The sequence below is a fragment of the Indicator indicator genome, chromosome 21, assembly GCF_027791375.1.
Source record: "Indicator indicator isolate 239-I01 chromosome 21, UM_Iind_1.1, whole genome shotgun sequence".
NCBI classification, from domain to species: Eukaryota; Metazoa; Chordata; class Aves; order Piciformes; family Indicatoridae; genus Indicator; species Indicator indicator.
The window spans coordinates 15,516,308-15,535,486 of record NC_072030.1 but is presented as its reverse complement, the minus strand read 5'-3'; the positions used below and the strand labels follow the sequence as shown (position 1 = coordinate 15,535,486).

The following is a 19,179-nucleotide window of genomic DNA, read 5'->3' as shown; positions in this document are numbered from 1 at the left end:
TTGCTATTTATACCTCCTATCTGACCCCACCTCCTATCTGACCCCAGTCACAGTCCATGGTTACAACGTGTTTCTGCTCTTTCTGTGCAACAGCCCTGTAATGTTCTCAGCAAACATCTCCTGCCCATAAAGAAAATCAGCAGTTCAGAACTGCTGGCAGCTTCCCCCTAAGGAAAAGGCAACCCACATCCCAGTAACAGGCTGTAAAATTGCCTCAGGTTTAAATTAATGGCTTTACTTTACCAGATTTTGAGCATGTATTTGACTGTAATTCCATTTCCCATGCCTCTTTCCATCTATTATACATGGGGAAGCAAACCTGCAGAGAACAGATACCTTCATTAATGCCACAGGTTGTCACTGGGAGAGTTAGCAATGCCACTAACGTTGCTTTAAAATAAATAAAGAAGAAAAGAACACCTCCAAGCTGCCACATTACTACCTGCTGTAATGCTCTATGTGTTTCTCTTTACAGGTGACTGTCACAACTATTGGCTATGGGGATAAAGTGCCTCAGACCTGGATAGGGAAGACCATTGCCTCCTGTTTCTCAGTGTTTGCAATTTCATTTTTTGCACTGCCTGCGGTAGGTTGTCTTCTGGTTTTGCTGGCAACTCGGTCTTGACCCCTTAGATGTCAGAGCAAACTTCTGAGCAATCCCAAGCACTGATAGAGGCTGGGCAGGGACTGGCTGGAGAGTAGCCCTGAAGAAAGGGACTTGGGGGTGCTGGTGGATGAGCAACTCAACATGAGCCAGCAGCGTGCACTTGCAGCCTGGAAAGCCAATCACATCCTGGGCTGCATCAAGAGAAGCATAGCCAGCAGGGAGAGGGAGGTGATTCTCCCCCTCTACTCCACTCTGGTGAGACCCCACCTGGAGTTACTGATCCAGTTCTGGAGCCCCTATTACAAGAAGGATCTGGAGGTGCTGGAAGGTGTCCAGAGAAGGGCCATGAGGATGAGCAGAGGGCTGGAGCTGCTCTCCTATGAAGACAGACAGAGAGTTGGGGATGTTCACTTTGGAGAAGAGAAGGCTCCAAGGAGACCTTATTGTAGCCTTCCAGTATCTGAAGGGGGCTACAAGAAAGCTGGGGAGGGACTTTTTAGGGTGTCAGGTAGCCATAAGACTAGGGGGAAAGGAGCAAAACTAGAAGTGGGTAGATTCAGATTGGATGTAAGGAAGAAGTTTTACACCATGAGGGTAGTGAGGCACTGAAACAGGTTGCCCAGGGAGGTGGTGGAAGCCCCATCCCTGGAGGTGTTTGCAGCCAGGCTGGATGAGGCTCTGGCCAGCCTGCTGTAGTGTGAGGTGTCCCTGCCCATGGCAGGGTGGCTGGACCTGGCTGATCCTTGAGGTCCTTTCCAACCCTGACAATTCTATGATTCTTCAACATCTCATGTAACCTGATGCTAGGAAGGCTTTGTATTAAACCTGTATATCATACTTAAAATACTACTTTCATGTTGTAATTAAAATATATATAGCTTGCAGAGCTTCTCTAAGTAGCTAAAAATGTAAATCTGCAGTGTTTGTTGTATTGCAACACTAGATTGGAGATGTATTTGAGAATCATAGAATGGTCTGGGTTGGAAGGGACCTCCAAAGGTGTAGTCCAACCCCCTCTGCAGTAAGCAGGGACATCCTCAACTAAATCAGCTTGCCCAGAGATCATTAAAATACTTTTCCTGCCCATCTCATAAGTGTAAAGGAAATTATTTCTCATGCTAATTACTTCTGGATTCAGTGGCTTAGTGATGTTTTGGCTTTTTAAGGCATAGTTTACTCCACTGACTAAGTCCAGGGTGAGATGTGGTGTTCTCATACATATTCTTTTTCTAGCAAAGCTGCCCCAAAGGTGTCAGTGGCACAAAACCAGCAATAAGCAGCCAGAAACACTGATGCAGCTCTTTGCCAAATCAGCATCTCTCCATGGCCAAAGTCCCATTTCCAACAGTAACCTAGGGCTGAAATCTTTTAAAGATCTCTTTTATGGCACTTTGCTTGCACAGAAGGTAGGTTCCCAAGTACTTTCTAACAAGAAACAAGGCTCTTGAGTACCAAAGGTAAATTCAAAATCAGGAAAGCCTGGACTGAAACCCCCAAGTGTTCGGTGCCAAGGGTAGTTAGGGATTTTTTTTTTCCCCACAAATTTAGCAATAGTCCTGAATAGTGCTGTTAAAATGTTTGTGCAACCTGAAATGTGCTGCTAAAATGTTTATTTTTTTTCAACAGCTTTGTCAGCTCAGTGACAGGAATAGTTGTATTAGCAGCTGTGAGTGTAGTTGTGGCAGGGAATTGGTGGGGATAAGCACAGGATGGATGAGAAAAATACTTTTATGCTGCCACCATCCCAAAGATCCTTCACAGGATGAAATAGGAACTGTTAAAACTCCAGTGGCTTTTTGGAATGAGTCACCTACTTTAAAGATACACAGCCTTCTGCATGTGAGGGTAGTGAAGTGTAGATTTGTAGGCTCTCCAGCATCAAATTGCCTTTAAAGCATTGTTCTTCCCCCTTCTCATTGTAATCTCTTTCACATTTATTCCTAGTCTAGAAGAGAGATCTGGTTAATTAAATTACATGTTAGAAGAATGCCAAAAGCTACTGTTTTGACTTTGTTTTGTTTTGTTTTGTTTTTTTTTCACTTTCTTCAGATTTGAATGCCAGCAAAGATGTTCTAGAAATAATTGTGGAGCAACCACACCTTCACAGCAGTGCTTTTATGTAAACCTGTCAGATTTCCCTAGTGGTTTGTAGAAGGAAAACAACAACAAACACTCCTTTATCAGCAGGATTTTATGACTGAATTAAGTTGTTCTTGTGAGTTGGCCCAAGGGGGTAATTTAGGGTTTGAAGCTCTAGCAGCATATAGCTGATAGGCAGTAACCATTGCACGCTGCCTTGCTGCTGTTTTAAATAAGAGTAGCTGGCTGAGATCACAGTCAGATGTAATTGTTGCGGCTAAACACAACTGGTGTGGGTTCTGGATCCAGCAACCATCCTTCATTTCCCCAATAAGTGATGTTTGAGCATCATTAACTCTTTGATCTTCACTAACAGAATATAATAGGAAGGGCCTTTCCTGTTCCTTTCAAAACACTTGGTGATTAATGCAGTTCTTAGAGGTTGAGCCAAGATCACTGGCAGCTCTGACACCTTGACTACCATCTGTAGGAGATGATTTATGTTCCTGTTGAGTAGGTGTAGTCATGTAAGCTGATTTAGAGAAGATCTCTTTGTTGTCTGTGTTACTGAAACCTCTGTTTATTATGTCTATAGCTATGCAAATGGCTAGGTAAATGACTTGCTCTGCACTTAATAGTTACACTACATTCAGAGGCTGGTCTGGGTTGTACACCATCCACTGCCATCAGTCCATGTCCCTTGTCCTGAGATGGCCTTGTATTGAACTCACTGGAGTGCTGACTATTTTGTAATACTCCCTTTCCTCTTTGTCCTCCCCTCCCAGCATGGGTGAATGTCTAAGAATAGAAATTACCATACTACAGTTCAAAAGTCTTTCTTGCGACCTCAGTCTTGCCATGCCAGAGCTTTACTTCTCATAAAAGCAAAGTTAAGCACATCAGGTTAATATTTCTCCCTATTCTGTCACCCCCCTTGCACATTGATGAGGCTTTTAGAGGGATATGAAATATCATTTCTGCTCCCTCTTTAGAGCTTGAGTCCAGCTGACTTAAACAGGCTTTGAATCAGGGCATGGTAGCATTCATAGGCTGTGAGTCTTAAAACTTAACAGTATTAAGTCATTTCCTCTAAATAATTAGTTGGGGTTTATGATGCTGAATGGAAGTTTATTAATACAACATAATTTGGCAAGCTTCTGTGTGGGTGTTTTTTTTTTTTTTATATCCCCTTAAATTTTATTTTTTTTTTTAATTAGGTTGGTGTTTTCTTTCTTCCCATAGGGAATCCTTGGTTCAGGCTTTGCCCTAAAGGTACAACAGAAACAAAGACAGAAGCATTTCAACCGTCAGATTCCAGCCGCTGCCTCTCTCATCCAGGTACTGAGTTCCTGCAGGTTATACATTATCATTTCTTTCCATTGATAGATTCTTTTTTTTTCCCAACACTCTTGGCAGCATTTCCATGCCTGATTTCCATTAAAAATTGAGTGGGAACTACAGATGCAAGTCTTAAATGCTTTTGGAAATCCTGCCTTGAGTGTAAGCTACTGAGCAGAAAAATTCACTTCCGAATCGGTGCAGCCTGTTTAATTCAGATGAAACCAAGTATTAAACCCAAAATAATTGTTAAGACCCAACTGAAGGCTGTCCTGTAGTCATGGAACAGCTTACCTGGGGAAAATATTAGAAAATATGATGCTTGCAGTAGTGAAAAACAGAGAGGAGGCTTCCTGTGAAATTATACTTAAAAACCACATAGTTGCCTGTAAAGACAAATGTCAGAGGCACTTAATTTACCTTGGGATAAAATCTTAAACATCTCCAATTTGGGAGAATTAAGTCAGAATGTTAAATAGGAAAATCTTGTCTGAACTGTTCAGCTTCAGGACAGGTAGCTGGGATCCTACAAAATAAGGTTTTTTATGTAGGATAGCACACAGGCAGAAAAACTTTGTTCCTCTCTGTTTAAAAACAGTTGCAGTTTGGTGTCTGTAAGCTCAGATTTTCTCCTTTACTCCAGATTTTCTCCTTTGCTCCAGATTTTCTCCTTTGCTCCAGATTTTCTCCTTTGCTCCAGTGAAACCTCCTTCACCCTGGAGAAGGACTGATGTTATTTCATTCTAGGTTTTTCCAGCTTTTCCTCCCTTCCTCAGCATTTGCATGTAGCTTTGGAAGCACAGGGATCAGAGTAAAAGAAACTCTATGTGTACACCTAAGCTGTATCATTTTTGTGTTCTCCTATGACTTATTTCTCTTGCTTCACAAGTGAATGTGGATTTCCAGGTCAGGCTCTTTATGGCAACAAGTAGCTAACTGTGAAGTTTATGCTTGAAACTGAACAGTCCCAGAGTTAATGTGAAAAAGATTTGAATTTAGGGCTCTGGTTATAGGCAGAGATTAGCTAAAAGTCTTCAGGCTCAGTGTGTTTCCTTTGGATTGCATGGTCAGAAAAAGGTGTGATTTTGTAAAGAATGGATTTTTTTAGTGCTGCTGCTGATTCTTTTGGGAAATCAACCCCAAATTATTGGGAAGCCTGAAACTGCATGTCTAGAATGTTGTACTTGGCTCCATCTGAAATGTCAAGGAGCAGAGAAAAGACACATTGCTGACTACCTGTTCTTAATAGTGGTGATTATGATTCAGTAATAGACTTGGACTTCTGGAAGCCCAATTTTAATAAATGCTCTACAAATAACTTACCAAAAGATTGTTCTTCAACCAAGAAGTTTATGAAAGAAACATAAGTCAAGACAACAGCTGAAATAAGTATTTCCTGTAGTCCCTCTTGTTTTCTTCTAGAGGCCAGTTGTTTCTTCCAGTTTCCTATTAACCGTGGTGGGAATTCTTTGGTGATTGTCTGCTCCTTTCCTTTCCAGCTGCTCTCTGTTTTCCTCTGTCATTCTGCCTTGCTGTGTTTCTTTCTTCTAGGGTTTGCTGGTCTTCTGCACCTTAGATTTTGTGTGTGTGTGTGTATCCTTTTTTCATGTACTGAGTAAGTGAGGATCTGCCTTATTAATCTGGAGACTAATTGCTAATCAACTTGGATGATGTAATTACACATTCAAGAGAGAATGCAGTAGTGTTTTGTGTCTGGTTGGTCTTCTTTCCTAGCCCTGCTTTTCTCCTTTTTGTCCCACAACATAGTACTTTAATCATTGGTGGTTGGCAGGAGGGAGGATTGGGTTTGGGTTTGGCTCCTGGTTAACCACTGGTGTTGTTCCCTCATGGTCTTTGTTTTATTTCTTCATATGATTGTAGCCCTACTGACCACATCACAATTACTCTTGTGAGACAAGGAAGAATGTTGTTTGTTTTCTAAGTAGGAGCCTGAAACACAGGGATGCAAGAGGCAAAATGCTCAAAGTCAGTAGGGGAAGCTGGATCAGAGCAGGAAGTTCAACCCCAGTGTTTGGAGTCTAGTGTAGAAATGGGAATGGGAATAGAAGTAGCACTTGAAAAAGACTGATCTTCCTTCCTGTTTTTTCCCAGTTCAAACCATGTGGTGTCTGTTTACTAAATAAGGCTTCTAACCCATGGTCAGTTTGTTCCCAGAGGGAAATGTCAAGAATATTCTTAAATAAGAGATGACTGACGTGCTACTTGGAAGTTCCTTTGTAGTACATATAGCTACAAATCCCATTGCACTCATTGTTCTCTTGCTTAAACCATTTGTTCCAGACTGCATGGAGGTGCTATGCAGCAGAGAACCCTGACTCCTCCACCTGGAAAATATACATTCGAAAACCTACCAGGAATTATCATCTGCTGTCACCCAGTCCAAAGCCAAAGAAATCAGTGATGGTACCAGTAACAAATATTTCTTATGGCAGTCATTTAAAATGTTTAATTAGATTGAATTTGTTTACTCTCTGAAGATTATTTGTTGTGGGGTGTTGATTTTTTTTTGTTGGGTTTGTTTGTTTTGTTTTGTTTTACAGATTATCACTTGGTTTTAGAGTTTTATTTTCATTTCAGTTCTGAGATTTCTTTTTTCAGTATCCAAACATTTTAAGTTGCTCTAGTTCCCACACTTGATTTTTTTTTTTTTAATGGAACTGTGAGTTTGGAAGAGAGAAACAATGACCTAACTCAGGCACATCAATCAGTAACTTACTGATTTGTAACCAAAGGAAAAGTACTTTCATCATTGGTGGTTGGCAGGAAGGAGGACTGGGTTTGGGTTTTGGCTCCTGGCTAACCACTGGTGCTGTTGTATAAGCAAAGGGAGGGGGAAAAAAAATCAAATTCCAAAACAGTAACTTTGAATTGTGTAAAAATAATCAACACAACAAAACTGCTGCTTCTTCCAGCTATAGATTTGGTGGCTTTCTAAGCTCCTATGGTAAAGACATCTTGTACCTACATGACAGTATTTTCACGTCAACTAATTCCATAGGTTAAGAATATTTAACAAACAGCAACAAAACTCCTTTGTCAGAATCTTTAGGGTATGGAGTAGTTCATCCTCTCTATGGTACAAATCTCAAGCTGGAAGGATAGGATGAGCAAAACTCTTCCTTAGTGTAACCCAGGTTCATCTGAGTTCAGCAGCAGTCTATGCTTGTGCTTATTGCTGAGGGTTGGATTTATTGTTTCCATAAAATGTTAAAGGCACTCTAGAATGGTATGATTTATATAAACTGTTGCAGAGCTAGCAGATTTTTTTGACTGCAGGCAAGGGATTTGCTAATGACAATGTGCAGAGTTCTAGTGATTAGCTGGTTTTGATGGGGTGAAACTGGGAAACACTGTAACTGGTCAGGGACCGGTAATAGCACGTTGGGGACTGCTTTATTAATGAAGATGTTACCAAGGAGACAGCTAAATGTGGCTTGGTTTGAATAATTTGATATGTGTGCATTTCTAGGTTAAAAAGAAGAAATTTAAGTTAGACAAGGACAATGGACTTTCTTCTCCAGACAGGATGTTGACTGTGCCACACATCACTTACGACCACGTGGCGGAGGACAGGAAGTCTGATTTCAGTTTTGATGCCTACGAAAATTCTGGTAAGAAATTCCATCATAAAATGTCAATAACTTTAACAGCTTCTATAAGGGGGGATTTACACTCAGGTCCTCTTGATTATTTGTAGGAGACAGGATGAGGACAGAACAAATTTGTGTCGCTCTAAAGCAAGAATGCTTCGCTTTTTTGGCTGTGGTTTCTGGCTTGTCTGGATGAGATTCAACCATTCCTTTACTGAGCATGCTCCACTGCAGACAAACTAAGATTATTTGTCATTTCTGCCTGCCAGAAGTGCCACTGTCTCTGAGGCTGGTGTATAAATTTCCCACTACTGCAACTGGCTGACACTGCAGGGATGAGCTGTCAGCTTTTCCACGTGAAATTTACTCAAGATATGTTACTACTGTGCTTGTACCTCGCCCAAAAAAAGGTTTGGCACATCTTGGCTGCCCTGAACATAGTCTGCTGTGTGAAACCATCACGTGCCCCTGCCCATCTGCTCAGTGGAGTAGGCTGTGAATCAAATTCTAAAAGCAGAAGTACTTAAGATAAATGTGGGTCCATCTGTATTAACTGTCACTCTATAAAATGGTACAGTATGAGGAAAAAGAAGAAAGCACTTTGATAGTCACCTTTATAATTAATAGCTCAAGTTCTAGTTGCTTTTAGCTGTAGTGAACTCCCAAAATAACTCTGAATTTACAACATGGCTTTTCAACAAATGCACTTTTATTAGAAGCTTTTAATGTGTATTGGCCAAATTTTGGCAGGAAGAATGAGGCTTAGTTTTTAAAGTGTGTTTTACTGATTATAGATACCTGAAGCACTTGGGGTTTTCCTCCTCAAACATTTGGCTGGCTTGATTAAACTTAATGACCTTTAAAACAAGAGCAATGTGGGCTGGCAGCTGCACTATTTGAATTCAAGCAGAAAGTTTCACCTTTCATGCACATTTTTTTTTTTTTTGGTACACTTCTGTCTTGTCTTGTTCTGTCCCATCCATGCTTTTCCACTCTTTTCCTGGCCTCTGTTAAGGAATGATTGCCAATCCCATCTGGTGGTGGAAGTGACATAGCTGTTAAAAGGTGGACAAGTGCTAAGTTTAATCTGTCTCAGGCTCTGAGTGCAGATAACCTTTCTTCAAAACAATTTGAATGGACAAATGCTTAGAGTTGTCAAGTCTCACTGTTTATCACTAAGTTTTGAAGTAGATCAGAGGTCTGTATGATTTTCAGGCTACTTTTTGCTACTATCACTTCAGAAATCAGCTCTGTAGCTTTCACTAAAAGGTTTTGCTTTAATTTCTTCTGACACCTTTTTTTCTTTTATTTTTCTGTCTGTGCTCTGCTCTCTCTAAACTGTTACAAGTACACAGGACAAAAAGGAATGTTAAAATTGCTTGGTAAGTTGAGGAAAACAATTCTCTCTGTGGCATGCCAGCTTGTGACAGTGTAATGTTTGCAGTGCTGCTGATGTGTGTCCAGTGCCATATAGTTTCTAAGAAACCCTTTGCTGACAAGGAGATCTAGACAAAAAAAAAAGTATTTTCATACTTGTGATCACAACTGCACTCATTTACAGAACTGGATGACCTCTGGTTTTGTTTTTATAACAGTAAAATTGCTCATGGATATATAACCAACAGAAAAAGATAACCTACTTTATAAATAAAGTATAATTCATCCCACAGCTATCTGAGTATATAGCTGAAGAAACAGCCCAGTTCTAAACAAATGGATTGGGATGGAAGAAAAATATCCAGATTTGACCTCCAATATTGTGCATTCTGAAACACCTGCATCTGTTTCTGCAAAAGTGCTCTCTGGATATTTGTGAGCAGATGGGGACCCATAAATTAAATAATTTATTTTACTGTTTGCCTGGGTTCTGTGATCACTTAAGCAGCCATGTAGTCCTGTGATGTTTCTAATGTGCTTGCTTAGGCACTTTCTTAACAATTGAGCGTTCCCCAAAGACTCTAGGATTAGAGCTAGGGCTGGGAAAAGAAACCTCTGTGATTTAGTGAGAGCACTGCAAGCCCGCCGTAAGTTTTCTGTCCAGTAGACCACGGAGTCTTCTTTTCAGTGACCAAGTGCAAGGATGCTCTGGCTTGGATTAAATGGTCTGAAAATACCAGGTTCAGTTTCTCTTCTGAACCCACATGGAGCACTGGTCAATTCAGGTAGTAAAATAGCAGCAAACAAATGAAATCTCCTTGGCTCCTCCTGACCAATCCTTGATTTGGCCATTTTTCAATTTCCACTTTTCTTCTGTATTCCAAGCAGTGCATCTCTGCTGGTGGGGGGAGCATGGTGGAACAAGCTCAGCAATATCTCAAGGGCCATGAAGTCACCTGTTTCACATGAACAAGGAATTACTTCATCTTGGGGAAGCATGGGAGGAGCTTTGGCAGCTACCATGGGTTCAGTTTCTATTTCTTAGCCAGGCAGTGTGAGCTCAGTGGACCTGGGAGGCTACCTGACACTGTTCTCAGTGACTCAAAGAAATAAAGAGGAGAGAGTGTATTTGTACTTAATGTGAGTAGGATTAGCTACACAGAAAACTGAAGCTGCCAGGGCAAAAGCTCAGAAACAAGAAATTAGGAACTACAAGACTAAAGGGTGCGAATTCAGCTGTAATTAAGCTCTCAGAGAACCTCTGGTCACATCCATATGCTGCTTTCTCATGATCACTACATTTCAGTTCTCTTTTTTGGGCTGCAACCAGCTTGCCACCTCCTTTTCTTCCCTCCTTGCTCTTGGCATCATCAGCTCAGCAAGGACCCAAGAGCCAAGGCTGCAGTGTGCCTAGCACTGACAGAGCACTTGCGAAATGAGTGGCTTATAAGATTTAACTCCCACTATGTTTATCTTTTGATAGTTGTCTTTTTATTCCCTCTTTCCATAAAAGTAAGGCAACAGTTCTGAAAAATACCATTCTGTGCTGGTGTGGGAGTCCTCAAGCATTTCTTAATAAAACAGTTACTAAAAGGATATTCTAAAGAACTAAACAGAGCATTAAGGTTATGTTTTGCTGAGTTTCCTTCTCATCACTGATGCCTCTTGCTTGCCCCAAACATTTCCCCAAGAAATGCAGCTTAAGGCAAGCACTTGGCTTAAACAGTTGGTGAGCAGCTTCAAATGCTGGTGGTGAGATCACAGAATTATGGAATTGTTTAGCTTGTAAAAGACATTTGAAGGGCATCAAATCCAGCTGTTAACCCAGCAGTGCCAGGTCACCACTAAGCCATGTCCCTCAGCACCACATCTACATGACTTTTAAGTCCTTCCAGGGATGGGAACTCCACCACTGCCCTGGGCAGCCTGTTGCAGGGCTCAACAGCTCCTTTGGGAGAAAAATTGTTCCTCATATCCAACCTAAACCTCCCCTGGTGCAACTTGAGGCTGTTTCACTGTCCTGTCACTTGTTACTTGGGAGAAGAGACTGACCTCCACCTGGCTCCAATGTCCTTTCTGGTAGTTGTAGTGAGTGAGAAATTCTCTTTGGTGTGCTGGGCAGCTTCAAACATGGGTGTCAGTGCTGCTCTGTTCATCTGACAGCACTGAAATCTGGGCAAGAGCTAGCTGCACCATGAACTGGAGCAAGAGGGGCCTAAGCCATGTGAGGTAGCACACTTGGGAAAGGGAAACACTTGGGGAACCTCCAAAGTGGGGAAGGAAGGGGGCAAACAATACAGATTGCTGGGGCTGGTGCCTAGGGAGGACTATCTGTGACACTGCCATGAAGAATGGGTTTGAAGGGACAGCAATGCCTCCTGCAGTGGTGATTTAATATTCAGCTAACACATAACACACACTAAATCTCCTTGGCTGCCTGTCTGGAACTTTTTGCCTATTTTATTTTATTTTTTTTCCCCATCCCCTCTCCTCTCTCTCTTTATCTCATGTGCATCTTTAACTCAGATTGTCAGCGCTCCTGGCCATCCTTTTCTGCAGAGCCGCAGTCTTCCAGCGTTCCTTCCTCTCCAGGTAAAGCTCAGAATATTTCATTGCTCCATCACCTTTATTAATCCCTACATCATTGCAATGCTCTGTCTGGAGTTGCCTGCTGTGGATGTTAAAAAAATGCATAGGCATGTCAGTAGAATTTCCAAGCCTGGAAAGTTCTTCAGGTTGTAAAGTTGCAAATGTTTAAATAAATTAAAAAAATGTATTTTCTGCAGAAGTGTTTTCTAAATGCATTGATTAAAACTCAGATTTATTTTTTTTTCATCAGAAATACTTTAAGGTTGTGTTGTTGTTGTTGTTTTTTTGGTGGTTGGTTAGTGTTTGTTTGTTTTTAATCTGTGTTTGCAAAATAGGAAGTGTAAAATATTTTTCTGTCCTACTTGTCAAATACCCCACTTCCAGAAAAACATCTGTATAGGTGTCATGTTGGATACGAAGTTGTGATGTTGGTAATACAGAAAACCCATCAGTAATTCCCTGTGATCATCTTTAAAACCCTTCATAGAATCACAGACTGGTTTGGGTTGAAGGGACCTTCAAAAGTCATCTAATCTAACCTCCCTGCAGTGAGCATGGGCATCTTCACCTAGATGAGGTTGCTCAGAGACTCAGCCAACCTGACCTTGAGTGGCTCCAAAATGTTCAGAAATTCTGTTTGGAAGCAGAATTCTCATTTTATGTGTCATTTGTTTTCTGCTACTTTAAAGCCTTGCTTGGCTCAGCATTACCATTTGGGTAGTCATGCCTCTAACCATGGCTGCTGCTGCAACCCATCAAAATTTGCAAAAATAAAGCTTAGGGACCCTAAATTATAGTAAATATCTTTTGCCATGCCTGTTTCCTGGTTCTTTTCAGTCATTATCAATTGAACACAAGTTCCTGAAGCTTTCTTTATTCCCCTTTAGCCTACTTACTCAGAAATTTCGTGCAGAAATCTGTGCCAAGATTTCTACAGAGGTGTCACAATCTAGCTGTGATTTCTGCAGTATTTTATTTGGTTTTATTCTCTGTAGCATTCATTTATGGTCATGTGTAAATGACTTCTTTAACTGCAAATTTTGTGGCTTCTCTAGCAAATGTTAAGACCATGCTGGGAAAAAAGAAAAACAACCACCTCTTGAGGTTCTTAATGTTGGAGTTTGAATTTAAAAATGCCATCTGTAACACTGCCTAATGTCTTGGATGCATGAAAGGGTTGGTATACAACTGAATTTGCCACTAGAAGCTTTCAGTATCTGAAATTTTTTTTAAATGGCCTTTCCACTAAGGAATTCTTCTTGGATGAACTAAATATCTTGCCACCAGTCTCATGTCCAGGCTTGAAAATGAGGTGTCCTAATGCCTTAGGACTGGGAGCCAGCAGAGTTGTTCACACAGTGTGGGACAGGGGCAGACTGCTCACTGGGACTATGCCTAGGCTCCTTTGTGGATCTAGGCCTGGCTTCTTGGTCTTAGTTACAGTAATTACACCCCAGAAATGGGTGTTACAAACTGAAACACTAAGTAGAGACATAATAAGGACCTGGCCTTGTTACTGAATTGCCCTCATACACTGTTGCTGTAGAGTGGATGTCCATGAGTATTGTACAATAAATTTTATAGTGCATAGAATCCTAGAATCAGTCAGGGTTGGAAGGCACCACAAGGATCAGCCAGTTCCAACCCTCCTGCCATGGGCAGGGACACCTCACACTACATCAGGCTGGCCAGAGCCTCATCCAGCCTGGCTGCAAACACCTCCAGGGATGGGGCCTCAACCACCTCCCTGGACAACCCATTCCAGGCTCTCACCACTCTCATGGGGAAGAACTTCTTCCTCACATCCAGCCTGAATCTCCCCACTTCCAGCTTTATTCCATTCCCCCCAGTCCTGTCACTACCTGATAGCCTAAAAAGTCCCTCCCCAGCTTTCTTGGAGCCCCCTTCAGATACTCGAAGGCCACAAGAAGGTCACCTCAGAGCCTTCTTTTCTCCAGACTGAACAGCCCCAACTCTCTCAGTCTGTCTTCATAGGAGAGGTGCTCTAGCCCTCTGCTCATCCTGGTGGCCCTTCTCTGGACACCTTCCAGCATGTCCAGATCCCTCTTGTAACAGAGGCTCCAGAACTGGATGCAGTACTCCAGGTGGGGTCTCATCAGAGCTGAGCAGAGGGGGAGAATCACCTCCCTTGCCCTGCTGACCACACTTCTCCTGATGCAGCCCAGGCTCTGGTTGGCTTTCTGGGCTGCAAGTGCACATTGACAGCTCCTGTTGAGCTTCTCCTCCCCCAGCACCCCCAAGTCCCTCTCCTCAGGGCTGCTTTCCAGCCAGTCCCTGCCCAGCCTGGATTTGTGCTTCGGATTGCCTCCACCTAGATGTAGGACCCTGCACTTGGTCTTGTTGAACCTCCTGAGGTTGGTTTGTGCCCAGCTCTCCAGCCTGTCCAGGTCCCTCTGGATGGATCCCTTCCCTCCAGCCTGTCTGCTGCACCACACAGCTTGGTGTCATCAGCAAACCTGCTGGGGGTGCACTCAATGCATGAAGCAGTCTGTGCTATAGATGCTCTACATTTTATTGTATGAGGAGTATGAAGGGGAAAAAAAAAGAAAAGAAAAAAAAAGCTTTAAGTCTTCATCAGAAGTTGTCATTCTTTGGGTGGAAGAAGAGTTAAAGCTTTGCTTTTCTTGGACTCTACATCGCATGCAGTTTTTTGGTAGTAACTTCTGTTTTCAATATTCTGTAGAAACACAGAGAGTGTTTCAGAGGTCCCAGCAAGTGGCAGACCTCTCTTGCCAAAGCCCAGTGCTGTTGCTTTACCTGTTATCTGCATGTTTCCTCACAGTGAAAAAAAGCCCCACGTTTTTAGATGTGAACACAGGACCCTTCATCAGGACCAACAGCTTTGCCGATGAGCTTGACCTGGAGGGTGAGACGCTGCTGACCCCAATAACTCACATCTCACAGTAAGTCAAGGCTGCTGGGTTGTGTCTTGGTTGACTCAGACAAGAGAAGCCAGTGCAGGTGGGAGGAGCTGCCACAGGGAGATGATATTTGCCTCAAACCCTTTTCACCTTGAAGTTGGTGTGCGCTCTTCTGAGTGCCAGTAAATCTTCATCTTGACCCAAAGCAAAGTTCACTCCGCTGTGGCACAAGGCTTTAGTTGTGAGCTAACATCTCTGGGCAGCTGGTGGCTGAGAGCCTCAAGATTTTCACATGGAGATGGTGTGTGGGAGTTAAAACCATGCTAGGAAAAAAAAAAAAAAACAAATCCTCTTGAGGTTCTTAATGTTGGAGTTTGAATTTAAAAATGCAATCTGTAACACTCTGCCTGATGCCTTAGATGCATGAAAGGGTGAATTTGAATTTAAAAATGCAATCTGTAACACCCTGCCTGATATCTTAGATGCATGAAAGGGTTGGTATACAACTGAATTTGCCTGGTGAGAATTATAGTGCTCCCTCCACCATTTTCCAGTGGAACACCTGTAAAGTGCAAATATTAAAATACTACTTCTGAAATACCTTCCCCTTCAGCAGCACCTTCTCTAATGGGCAAAGGATTGTCTGTGCTGGAAGCAAAGATCTGTTTTGATCTTTATTACTGCTTTATGGTATATATACCAATGATCTGAAATAGGCCTGTCTTTTTGGTTTTGCTGAGGGTTTTGGCTTTTTGGGTGTTTTTTTTGTTGTTGTTGTTGTTTTCCCTTATAAAAGAAAATCTTCTACATCTTTTATGCTAAAATCTTTTCTCCAGGTTCTCAGATTATTCTAAAACATTGAGAATTGCAAAATGTTTCTGTTCAAATGGCTTTTAGAGAGCAGGATCTTCTGTCATTGTTTAAGTCAAGCTCCTGATCAATGCTTGTTATCTCCCATGAAAATTCTTGGCATACTTGTATTTCTGAGGTACAAAACACAGGGAAATGCCTGCTGCCAATTTTCAGGCCTCCTTCCTATGCAGCATAAAGAGCAGAGAAGCACAAATGTGCTTCTTGTGGCCACTTCAGAAGGGCATTTTCAACAGAAGTAGGGTTGAGGGGAGTCTTGCCCAGCTCCAGACAAAAAGACTTGCTGCATTTTCAGGTGGGTCACCTAAAACTGACACACATTTGTAGGCAGAGGATTTAAGAGACTTGTATTCTGGAAGATTTCTTAGTGCTACAAGCAGGAGGAGGAAGTCATAAATTTCCTCAAGCCTCAGACAAGAACAACAGAGCAGCAAAACCTGATCTAGAAGTTTCCTTTGCGTAGCTGTTTTTAAACCTTAGTTTACCACAACATTGCAGGACTTCCTTAAGAGAAATAAGCTTTGTGTTTGGAGTTTTTGTTATCCTTCTTGGGGTTGGGAATGATTTGGTTATTTCTCATTGTTGCACTTCAGGCAAGGTGGTCCAACTTGTGTAGCAGCTGATGGTTTTGTTTTCTGTCAAGAACTCATGGGAGACCTTCAGGATATGTGTATCAGCTGAAGGCCGGTACCAAATGAGCACCTTCATCATTTAGTAACTTACCTATTTCTCTTTTACTTCCTTAATTTTTGTTCTGAGTTCTGTTGAACTCTCCCTAGATTGTTGTAGACCATGAGTGATGGGGTGATACAGAAACTTCCCTGTTATGTCATCTGAATTCAGTCTCTGCTAGGGTGGAAGAAAATGGGATTCATCCCTTTTAAGATTTGGAATTTAGATTCCAAATGGGATAAATAGAATTAAATGCAAAATTAGATCAAGTATTAACTCAAAGGTGTCTCTCTGAAGCACAGCTGCCCAAATGTTGTAAGGCCTGCATGTACTTTGCATGCAGTTTCTCACACAGCCAGAAATGATGCCCAATCAGTCTATAGATACAAGGGTTTGGGAAAAAACTGGTGTAAACCCTGTGTTTTGTAATGTCAGGTAACAGACACTCCAAACTAGTTTGAGATTAAAGCTATCCCAGTGTTGTTTGTGCTGTTGGGTTGTGTATTCTGCTTGCATTTGGGGTAGCTGGAAAGTGAGGTGCTGTGCACGTTTCACTGGGTGCCCATGAGGCTGGATGCTGGAGACTGGTCAGTTGGCATGAATTATTTAGACAAATATTTCTTTTTCATGCTTCATTTCCAAGTCCTAGGGAGTAAATATTGATGAGCTGGTTGCACATGTTACTAGGACCTTCATGTGGGAAGAGAATTAAGGGTGCAACAGCTCTATCTCTGTGCAAAGTGACTGACTCATTTTCTGAGTAATGAAAGTGGTTAGTCATTGCAGAGCCATGCCTTATGTGTGCTTTTAATTCAAGCCTGAAAGTTGCGCTGTGCCTGAGAGAATCAAGGATGACTTATTTTGTTCTGATGTCCCCACTTGTGAAGCAGTTATTTAATTATTTCCTTCAAGCCATCTCATATACAGTGTGACTGCTCTGGATTTGTTGATAAGGAAATGAGCAACCATGCACAAGTCTGAACCCAAGTACTTAGCAAATATACTGCATCAGCTATGAAAACAAATTCACATGGACAAGTCAAAATTGCAAATATATCTAGTTTCAGGTCTTAAAAGCAGTTTACACTCTATCAGAGGAACAGAAGCATGAAGACAGTTTAAGAAGTGGAAATGTAATGTAAAACACTTGATGCAAGGATGGTTGGATTTGGGATGCATAGACCTGGCCAACTATATGTTTATTGCAACATCTGAATTAGCTTATCCATAAACCACAGAGCAGTGACTCCAGAATAAACATTTTTTTTTTTTTTTGGTAAGTCATAAATACCTGAGTAAATATTACAGTTAATTGGAGACATCCAGCTGGAAAATGACTTTTAGCTGACAGTATGAAAAACATTTCCCTTTGACAGGTAATGTAGATCTGGCAGAAGTGTGGGTGCCTCCTGTGTTACTGGCAGGCAGACACTTGGCATCCTTGTAGCATTAAAAACCAGTGAGGCTAAGTTTGTTTCCTCACTTGCATTAGGTCATGGAAAAGAAATGCCATCTTTCAGCCCTTATGACAAAGGGCTTTAGGCTTCTAGGCCTGGAGTCGCCTTTAAATTGAGTTTCAGTGTCATGCTTATTTATGCAAAGAATTGCTCTTTTTGTCACTCTCAACTTCAATATCTGAAGAGGACCTAGAGGAAAGCTGGGGAAGGACTGTTTCAAAGGGCTTGTAGTGCTAGGATGAGGGGCAATGGTTTGAAACTGGAGCAGGGCAGGTTTAGGTTGGACATAAGGAGGAAGTTCTTTACAATGAGTGGTAAAACACTGGAACAGGTTACCCAGGGATGTGATTGAGGTCCCATCCCTGGAGACATTCAAGATCAGACTTGGTGTGGCCCTGGGCAGCCTGATTTAATTGGAGGTGTCCCTGGTGAGTGCAGGAAGGTTGGATAAGATGTCCTTTCCAACCTGATGCAGTCTGTGAGTCTGAATGTAGGTACATATTGTCAGTGCATTTAGTAGGACTGGGTTTGTGTCTAATGAAAAATACAGGCGTGGGGTGTGTTGCAGGACATGCTCCTGGCTGTACTTTAAATCTGTTTTGAAATAGATGTTGTGCTAAATGTATTTCTGTGAAGTTGGAGATGGGAAATCTTTCCTGTGGAAAGATTACTTGTGGCAGTTCATTGTCACTGCCACTTTGAGGAAATAAAAATAATGATAGAAGCACTTTGAGACCTGATGTTCAAACAGGAAAATTATTAAAATACCATAGGGAAAACCCCAGATTTGAGCAGCTGCCTGCAGAAATACTGAGGTAGCAGTGCATGGAAGAGTGACTGCACTTCTGTGTGAGAAGTCAGAAGATGCAGATGCAAGCAGAGCAATCTGTAATTAGCTGGTCTGGGTCTCACCTATCTGGGCTGTAGCAGCTTGAAGAGTGCAGTACACAGTGTGGTGTGTGAGCAAAGCCTTGGCTCTCCAGGGCTTTGTTTAATGATGGTTGTGGTCTGTTCTGTTGTGTAAAAGTGAAATGGGAAACTGGATGGGAACAATACCACACCTCTCCTTAGGACTTCTTGCTGTTCTTCCTCTCTAATCCCTGTGTTCCTTGTTGTCTCCTCTACCCTGTTTCACTTCGTTGGGTCTTTTGTTCTTTTTGCATTTTAAAGCAGTGGAAAATCGATGCTGCCTGTAGCTGAGCCTCAGCTACCAAGAGATTCTTTCCCTGTGTTCATGATTGTTTGATTTCAGCACCTTTTTTCACTTCACATTTGGCATTAGCTGAAGGAGCAAAAGAAATCAACCAAGCTTCTGACTGTACAAATAGGGGGAAGAGGGAGAGATGGATGGAATTAAGCTGAAAAAGGGACAGAAGAGAATAATGAAGAACTCTGACTAATACATCTTTACATAAATATTTCTCATCTCTTTAAAGACCTTTAGAAAGAGCTCTGCATTCTCCATGGCATCAGAAATGCTCCTGAGTCCAAAATAAGTTGATGCCATTATCTCTGTAGTTCCCCCATTCTCATTGCTCAGCAGTTCTTTACACAGTGCTTTGTTTAATCAGTTCCAGGGTGTACATTTTGGCTATTTCTTTCTGCTTCTTAGTAAGCCATTTTTTAGAGAAACATCATCTCTTAATGTATTGTGAATTTAGTGCAGAAATTGGAACAGAACTCAGAGGCCATCTCTG

The 19,179-nt window shown here is 41.9% G+C and overlaps 1 protein-coding gene across 1 annotated transcript in view; it reads left to right on the top strand.

Moving 5' to 3' along the window:
• Positions 1-19,179, top strand: part of KCNQ1 (potassium voltage-gated channel subfamily Q member 1) — a 350,807-nt gene that overhangs the window by 96,327 nt on the left and 235,301 nt on the right. The window contains exons 7-13 of the mRNA XM_054390363.1: positions 476-586; positions 3,929-4,024; positions 6,326-6,448; positions 7,515-7,656; positions 8,991-9,017; positions 11,539-11,604; positions 14,405-14,525. Of these exons, the coding sequence (XP_054246338.1) occupies positions 476-586; positions 3,929-4,024; positions 6,326-6,448; positions 7,515-7,656; positions 8,991-9,017; positions 11,539-11,604; positions 14,405-14,525 (686 nt within the window). The remainder of the gene's footprint in view (positions 1-475; positions 587-3,928; positions 4,025-6,325; positions 6,449-7,514; positions 7,657-8,990; positions 9,018-11,538; positions 11,605-14,404; positions 14,526-19,179) is intronic.